General features: G+C 41.1%; 1 protein-coding gene across 1 annotated transcript; it reads left to right on the top strand.

Moving 5' to 3' along the window:
* Window positions 1-3,877: 3,877 nt before the first annotated feature.
* On the top strand, window positions 3,878-7,674 carry rlbp1b (retinaldehyde binding protein 1b; the record flags this gene model as incomplete). The annotated part of the gene is made up of 7 exons (XM_084059190.1): window positions 3,878-3,889; window positions 5,615-5,743; window positions 5,899-6,103; window positions 6,395-6,573; window positions 6,733-6,891; window positions 7,263-7,373; window positions 7,542-7,674. The coding sequence occupies 7 exons, from the start codon at window positions 3,878-3,880 to the stop codon at window positions 7,668-7,670; spliced, it is 924 nt and encodes a 307-aa protein (XP_083915316.1). The 3' UTR covers window positions 7,671-7,674.
* Window positions 7,675-9,478: the final 1,804 nt, after the last annotated feature.

Genomic DNA, 9,478 nt, shown 5'->3' with positions numbered 1-9,478 from the left:
CCTGGCATCCCTATTCTGGACATGTCACAATAGAGAAATATTCCTCAAAAATGGCAGATGTATGGGGCGCCGATAGCCGAGTGGTTAAGGCGTGTACCACATGGGTGCTGATGCCTGACAGCGAGTCCCGGGTTCGATTCCCTGGCCCGATGGACCTTTGCTGCATGTCACTCCCAGATTCTCTCTCCCTGTTTCCTGTCTCTCTTCACTGTGGACTATCAATAAAGGCAGAAAAAAACAAAAAATATAATTAAAAAACGAAAAAAACAGCAGATCTATAGCAGATCCACAACGAGCACTTTGTGAGATTTGGTGTAGAGGGGGAAAAAAGGACCATGTACAGACCCCTGGGGGACAGGGGTATGAATGAAACGGCAAGCGTGCGTACAGTATGTACACAAGTGCATGAGAGTGAGCATATGCACATACACCTCTCCATATACTGTACAGTAGCATTAATATGGCCTTATGGCATGCACATACACACAATCACCCCACTTCCTAAACCTTTACCATGGCCCTATAGCTCAGCACAGAGCCTGGCATTGTGTTTCCAATCCAGATATTGCCCTATGAGAGGATCAGGTTTGCTTTAGCAGCTTACTGCCCTGTTGCATTTAGTGTTGCATCAGGACAAAAACGTGCATCAATGATTTCCCCTGTACTCTCTGACATTCGATGACGTGCCACACAGAAATATTAGAAGAACTCTTCTGTGAAGACAACAGTAGTTCTCCGACCCATAGATACAGAGGAAGACTATAAAATGTAGAAAAAATTCTGTCGATAATCCCACACTATATTGTACGAACATTATGATAATATAATGTAAGATACGTAGCCAAGTAACAACCATTTGGAGTGTATTGGATGACCATAGGTCACATGACCTTGGAAAAGCTGGGCTGGAGTCTGTTGACCATGTTTGTTGAGTGTTGAGAAGATGCTCGATAGAATATACAAGATGCTAAGGGTGCAAGAGTTATCAATCAATAGTTAGTAATCAAACGTATCTATTTAATCGATCATACAAAATTAAATAATAATCAATTTGGTATGGAAAATTTGAATTTATATGTATTTTATTGTTTTAATATTTCAAAAAACTAAAACAAAAGAAAATACACAAAAAACAGACAAAAATCTTCCAAAAGGTTTCTTCTTAATATCTAAGCACAGATTAATGTGTCCTGCTGTTTGTAGGCTGAGGACATTATATAAACATAACTCTCAATTTATAATCGTTACATTAATCCATAAGACTTAATACAAGGAGGAACATTCACTGACAATAATGTAGCCTGTTGTGTGTGTATACACAATAGGACATTGGAATGTGCCCAGTATTGTGTGTAAGTGGGAAGTTAACTCAACATTTTGCAATGGGTGTATGTTTCAAACACCTTATGGTCAAAATGGATTAACCACATAAACCCTCAAAGTTAAAGTCTTAGAGAACCGAACTCAAGTTACAACTGTATTTTGACAATTGTTTTACCGTCTGCACCAAATCTCTTCACCAAAAATAGCCGATCTCCAAGCTTGTAGATCGGTTATTTTTGGCAAATGTTCTCACCAGAATATGGATACTGGGGTTCAAGTGGTTAATGGGCTGTTGAAAGTTTGGCCTCATTCAATCAGAGGTTAGTCTCTGATTACTGATGCCAAAACAAAGAACAGTTCATGAGAGGTTTAAGCCAGGTTATTTCTTCTACTGACAAATAACATCCACTTTGTATCATTCAGAACACTCTGATTAGTCATAGTTGATGGGGAAAGGGCATTAAACAGTTGATGAGTTTCATTAAAATGTAATTCTTTTTTTAAGTTCTCCAAAATATAACATTGAGTCCACAATTGAAACATAACTTTAGATTATTCATAAGACTTTAGTTTTATTGTCTAATGAAGAGTGACAGCACAGTGAGGGCATGGTGACACAGATATGAACTGGTCTTCTGAGTTCTTTTGTGTCTATTTTGTAGGTGCAATAACCGGTTGAGCAACCAGGATCACAATCGCTTTAATAAAGTGCACGTTGAACTTTGGTAGAGCCTTGGGATGTATGGGCATGATATACAAATATTGAATATATGAAGTACAAATATTATCTATCAACTTTATTTGTTGCTTCTGTGGTCTGTGAGTGGAGTAGTGATTCCATTCATTCTCACAGGTTGGAAATTTACACTAGCACATAAATGAAGTAAAATAGGTGTACCTGGCAGGTTTTCTTTATATTGGCAAACTTGTTGCTCGTTTATTCATGTGCTAAAAGCAGTGGTGACTCCCAGGGGTCCTTGAGGGGGTTCCAGGGGTTCTCAGCAAAATTAGTTAATATAGCATCAAAATCTGTTTAACCACTTTAAACCCTATCTACAAGAGATTATTATATTTTTTCGAAAATGTTCGAAACATTTTAATTTAAATGATCAAATCTTGTATTGTGGTCCCTGGCACGAAATATTTTCAGATGGGGCTCCATGGCCAAATACATATTTATTTGGGGGTCCCTGACATGAAAAAGTTTGAGTTTGTTTAAAAGTATGACTTTGAGATCTGTCTCTCCATACATCTCCTTCATCACAGAGCACAGAAGCAAGTTAAGAATCAAGCCCCCGCCTCCTCTCTCTAACCAGGCCGGTTCACGTTGCGGGCACGATAGACCAACATTAAAAAAACACACACACACACACACACACACACACACCCACCCAATCCCCTGATATCCATACCTTGCCTAAAAGTGTTTCTGCAACATTACATCATCTAATCAGTGTCGTGCCCCCAAACCCAACAAAATATCCACTATTCAGCAAGGATCAAACCCCTCCCTCCCCAGCCTCGTCTCTCTTGCTCCACCTCTTTCTCCACTGATTATGAAGAAAATGTTCAATCTGTGTGCTGTGATCTCATGTGACGTCACTAATCCCAGGACTACATATAACAGGTTCCCTCTGTCCCCCAGTCCACACGAACCCCCTGTGACACCAGCTGCAGATACTGTACCTCCACAGGTAAGCAGCTTCCTCTTCCTCATCATCCCTTCTGTTCCTCCACACCTTGGATGTTCCACAGTGCTTCACGATGCTACAGTATAGTGGACTTTGGAAGATTCTCTGCAGCTCTTTTGATTCGAGAGGGAATTTTAGAGAATGGATTGTTGGGGGGCCCAGTAACTGAGGATATACTTTGGTGTCATTGAGACCGAAACTGTGTTTGTGTTTCTTTCTAAGGTGTTTGAGTCAGCAACGCTGAAAAATGTGTTACTGTAGGCAATATGGATAAAACTTTTACCACATGACACATTATGACATGTAGATACTATTGCAGTGATTTTGTCTCCAGTCTGCCTATGACTGGCAGGAAGGTACTATATACTGTAGGCACTCTGGGGCCTCAGATGTATAGGAGCAGATGTTTAGGAGCAGGAATTTCATTTTAGTTCAGTGATGCATAAAACTGAGTGGATTAGTTCTATAATGCAATAACACAGAGTGTTGTTTGCGTTTCATGGAATCATTGACACATAATTGAATCTGTTTTGTTGACTTTGTGTACCTACTGAATCTTTGAGTACGTCCTACAGTATCTTAATGTTAAGGGATCAACTAAAAACCAGTGTAACTATTTTTTATCATAAAAGTGATATATTGTGAACTTAACTCTGCCGATGAATCATCTGATAATGGACTAAAGATATTGCTGATATCAAAACATCCTGCAATGGCTGGGAGGGTTAATCTGTTGTATAATTAGTGAATTGTTTCTTTCTATATTTACCAACATGCTGAACTTGGCTGTTATGTCATCAAAATCCCTCTCCGTCTCCCGTATTTTTCAGCGTTTAAACAGCAGTTGTAAAGGACCAGCAGACATGGCTGTTGTCGTAAGTACATTATACCTTTGCTTTACATTCCATTTTGGATGCTCTTATCTAAAGTGACTTGCAAGTTCAACTAAATAAGATTCAGTTCCTACTGTAGATCACCAATATAGTAAGCAACCAATAGTAACAAATACCCACAGTATTGCACACATCTCCTGTGATCTTAGAAGATGAATGGTGAACTAGATCTGAACTCAGAAAGTGGCTTCATAGGGATCAGAACTGTTTTGCCATACTTACAGTCAAATAACAGCAACACAAGTAGATGTGAGAAGTGAATTTCCTGTCCCAACATCCTGCTGTTGGTAGAGAACTTGATAGAATTATAGGTGTATCATAGTTATTGATATGAAATATGAGGCCTAGGTTTGACCTTTGACATTTCTAACAACATTTGTTTTTGGCTCTGTGCATAACTGTAGTAGCGGGTTACCAGAAGGTGGCATGACATTTTCCTGTTCCGGTGCCAATCAAACAAAGCTATGGGGAAATGAACCAGAACAGGAAACGGGTATTCCACCTTCTGGAAACCTGGGACTACAGTTATGCACATAGCCTTGGTATAGGAATGCAATGCATTTACAAATAAAATCAGTCAAGATATTTAAAGGTTATTTGTAGACATTTGCGCTTTTATTTAGATATGATACAGTAGATAGACAGGATTGAATGAGTAGAAAGGTGGATCACATACAGGTCCCCAGGTGGAATCCGATACTTGATACACCGACTGACTCAGTGAGGTTAGCCCATACAGTATATCAGAGCTAATTAAAACTATAATTATGGCGTGATTATACAAAGAGGAGTAAAGTGCATGAAGTAGATTATTGTGTTGATTCAGTGAGGCGACATTTAGCCACGTTTTAACCAGAGCCGCTTAAAGTACAGTAAGCAGGTTGGAGTTCGGTAGGTGTCTTGCTCAGGGGCTGCAGCAGAGATTGATCTAATTAATCTTCCATGTCAGGGAGGTCATTCTAACAACTAACTACTTCTAGGCTTCCTTGGCTCTCAATTTAAGCATAAGGATCTTCAACCAGTAATGATTGTGTAACTTCCTAACATGAGTCCAGTCACAGTGCAACATTTCTCAACACCAAAGCTGCTTGTTCCCGCCGACGATACAGTCAACAGCAGCTTCTAGCCGCTAATCCCTGATCCCAACCTTAGGTTTTTACAAGAAGACTTGTAAAAACCTGTATTTACGGTTCACATGGACTCATGTGAGTCAGATTAACATCCTAACAACACTGAGGTCTATTGATTTAGAAACTGCAAATTCTAGTGGAAAGGCATTCTTCTCTGACTCACGTGTTTAAACCTCACTTACAGCTGATGGCTTACTGGCAACTTCCAAGACTTTAGTGAGAGTTATAATGAATTGGTAATTGTTGATCTAAAATCAGTTTGTATGATCGAAACAGTAAATATCCAGGAATGTGTTTTGGTGGCAGCGGTAGACAGGCATCTAGACAACGAACAATGACTTAACAATGACTGACTTAATGAGTTACGGTAAGTACTGACACAAACAGTTTCGGGACAACAGTACTGTAGGCCTATCTCAAATAGCCATACTGTGTGAAGGGGATTGTGCAAAATACTCATAGTAACTTGTGTTAAAACAACTCCTGTCATAACAACTCTTGTCTAACAACTTATAATAACACAAAAATGATAACCTCTATAATAACTCAGAATAACGTATCTCCTGTGTCCTGACAGAGTGGAACGTTCCGCATGGTGTCGGAGGAGGAGCAGGCTCTCAGGGCCAAACTGGAGCGTCTGACAGTGAAGGATCACGGCCCAGTGTTTGGACCCTCTCCCAAAGTACCAGACCACACCATGCAGAAGGTGACAGCCGTTCACTCACACACTAGATATATCAGACCACACCATGTCATTTTCATGACACAGAATACAAAATAAAAAAAGGTTTGTGTCTATAGCTTGCCAGTGGCCCGAATATCCAAGCTAACCGTCTGCTGCATGTGGTTTGACTCCAACAGGCCAAGGATGAGTTGCTGGAGACAGACGAGAAGCGCGTGTCTGCGGTGAAGGAGCTGAGGGGGATTATCAAGGAGAAGGCTGACGGAGGAGATGACCTAGCCAAGGGCGTCCAGGACACCTTTGGAGACAAACCTGACGCTGTGCTGGTCCGCTTCATACGCGCCAGGAAGTACGACGTGGCCCGCGCCTTCGACCTTATGAAGGGTGAGTCATTGTAGTAGGGACATACGGAACTCTGAGATCGATGTTTTGTTTTTGTCTGTTATGTTACCTGTATAGACAAATGGTATCGACCAAATCTGAGACAGAGCCAAACCATAACAGTTCATATTAAATTATGATAATAATAAGAATCTTTATTTACAGTTTCTATCTAGTTTTAAACAATGTCAGAATTGTTAGAAGATGACTTGCACATTGTTTTATTTGATTTTATCTTGTTTTTTTTATCCCGTGTGTGTGTGTGTGTGTGTGTGCGTGTGCGTGTGTTTTCAGGGTACGTGCGTTTCAGGAGGGACTACCCGGAGCTGTTTGAGAACCTGACTCCAGAGGCTGTCCGCAGCACCATAGAGGCTGGTTACCCTGGAATCCTGTCCAGCAGAGACAGATACGGACGTATTGTTTTACTCTTCAACATCGAGAACTGGGATTACGAGGAGATCACCTTCGATGAGGTCAGGATCCAATCCAGGGGACTACGTATCCCACAGTGCATCTACTGCATAGACATAGATGTAGACTAGACTGTTCCAGATATATTGACCTTTTCTTACTACCCTGACTTCATGGCTGCAATGTCCCACTCATGTGACTGTATGTGTGTGTTTCCATAGATCCTGCGTGCATACTGTGTAATTCTGGAGAAGCTCCTGGAGAACGAGGAGACGCAGATCAATGGTTTCTGCATCATTGAGAACTTCAAAGGGTTCACCATGCAACAGGCCGCAGGAATCAAACCCACGGAGCTCAAGAAGATGGTGGACATGTTACAGGTAGATCAACACCTGACCCAGCCAGCACATATCATCACCCCACAACCAACCCGGTCCCTCGCTCTAGATTAGAATCTGACTACGGTATATAAAGGCCTTTTCAAGTGTGATTTGGGTTTTGCACAACACCGTAGATTTTTGATAATCATGATACTGACAGCGCCCCTCTTTAAAAAATATTGCTCCCCGAACTTCTCTGTACGTCCCCTGGGGGGTTGTACCGCCCCAGAGAAACACAAAAAAAAAGAAAAAAAGCTTGACATCATCATGAATAAACTGTAGTAATATGAGGATGAACGATGAAGCATTTACAACACAATGCTTAATCAATAGTTGGATTTGTTCCCTCCTCTTTTTACTCCATGCACCAGGATTCCTTCCCTGCTCGTTTCAAGGCTGTTCACTTCATCCACCAGCCCTGGTATTTCACCACCACCTACAACGTGGTCAAACCTCTCATGAAGGGCAAACTACTGGAAAGAGTAAGTAGGAACCAAAGACACACAATGGTTCTGTATGAGGAATATGCTGCAGGATTCTCCTTTATAGAACTGAAACCAACCGCAATGACAGGAATTTGTTTTTTCACTTTGAGGGCCAGAAAGGATTCAGCCTTCCCTGATCTATTACAATTTGTCTATTTCCTCTAGGTCTTTGTCCATGGAGATGAGCTGGAAAACTACTACAAAGATTTTGACCCTGAAATCCTCCCCTCCGAGTTTGATGGGAAATTGGGAAAGTATGATGGCAAGGCCATCGCAGCCAAGCTGTTTGACTAAACGTCCTCTGAACACCCTCACTGTCAACCGGGCTGGGACTCCAGACTCACACAACCTCCCTCCCTATAGACCACTGGCTCTCTATGTCGGGTTCGGGGACCACCAGGGGATCCAAAATGGACCCTTACGAGTGTACAAATGAGTAAGGGTCCAATTGGTTCCATTTGTACACCTGGTGGGCCCCGGACCAGACGTTGAGAGACAGTGTTTTAGACCATTGGTTCTCAAAGTGGGGTCCTGGGGGGGGGGGGGGGGGGTCCAGGGGGTCCCCAGCTATTTTTTTTAACATAGCATCACAAACATTGTAACCCCTTTATCCATATTTTATACGTTGGCTATTCAAAAATAGCACAGCGAGTCACTTCGTGCTGTGCTGCGAGCTTGTACATCTGCTATTTTAGATTTTTTTAACACAAATCTTCTCTTCTGGGGGTCCCTGGCACGAAACATTTTCAGATGGGGGTCCGCGTCCAAATATATTATCAATTTGGGGGTCCTTGACACGAAAATGTTTGAGAACCACTGGTTTAGACTGCAGAGAGTCACAATCTGCAGATGTCTTGTTAAAGAGAAGACACGCATCCAGAGCTTGTGTACATCTGGAGGTCTGGGCAAAGCACAACTAAACAGGGCAGAAGGAGTCTGGTCTTCCTTGGGGCTGAAGGCCCTGGCCTGGCTCTAAAGATTGATTGATTGATTATTTATCCATAACCACTGAAGCTCTATATACTTTGTTGTATAATGAATTGCAAAAGTAGCAGATCTACGTGTCGCATATCACAATGCTTTGTAAGCTTGTAGAACTTCTATTTTCACTATCTTTTAATTTAAAGAATTTGAATTTTGTTTTAAAAATTTGCATAAAACATGGATGCATTGGTTTCAGTGGTCAATCACCATGGACACATTTAAAACTAAAGAAAAACAAATCCACACATAACATAATAAAACCCATTGGCTCTTTCCTTGTGCTAAAATGAACTCAGATTTGAGCTAGCTTTGATTTCAGCAGCAGAGTGTGAAAGCACTGTCATGTGCTGTTGAGCTGTGCTTTGTCAGGACTACAGGCCACCCACCCACACAGCACCCTGACCCCCACCGACCACCACACAGCTGATATTCCAACAAGTGCCTGTCTCGTTTGTCTTCTATTTTTGACTGTCCTTGGAAATGAATATTATGGAGTTTCACCCTTGTGCTACCTGTTGCACCATGAAGAATGTCACCGCTGAGAAATTATGTGTACAATAAACTGTATATAATCGTATTACCTGTTGGTCTGTTTGTCTACCATGATACTGACCATGATGCTGACATGATACTGACCTACTGACATGATAGTGACCTGCTGACCATGAATGATACTGGTGTAACCGAAACACTTTGAACCAAATAATTCAACTTGCTTAAAAAAGGTGAAATGGTCAATTAAACACCCTATCAACTAGTTGGGTATGATCTTACATTAGAACTAATAGTCATTGAAAGAAATGGATTATGAAAGCTCTGAATTTAATAATTAATTTGGGGGTTTAATGTCAGTCAACCAAATGAATTGTCAACTAACTAAGTTAACCACCATTCAAGGAGCCATTTTGTATACTGTGCAAGAATACCATAGTAGCCATACTAATGTAGGCTACTACATACTACACAGTATGCCATTTATAGCCTACTATTTAGTAGAGTTTCACTTCAGACTACCAAAAAGTAATTTGATGTACATTATAATGAGAAACCACATCTGAGCCACTGTCTTGCAACTTTATTTTGGAATGCCGCTTTTTTCCACTTAGGTGGTTTTCTTC

The sequence above is a fragment of the Gymnoscopelus microlampas genome (assembly GCF_963454915.1).
Source record: "Gymnoscopelus microlampas genome assembly, chromosome: 6".
Lineage (NCBI taxonomy): Eukaryota > Metazoa > Chordata > Actinopteri > Myctophiformes > Myctophidae > Gymnoscopelus > Gymnoscopelus microlampas.
This window is presented reverse-complemented; position numbering and strand designations above follow the sequence as displayed.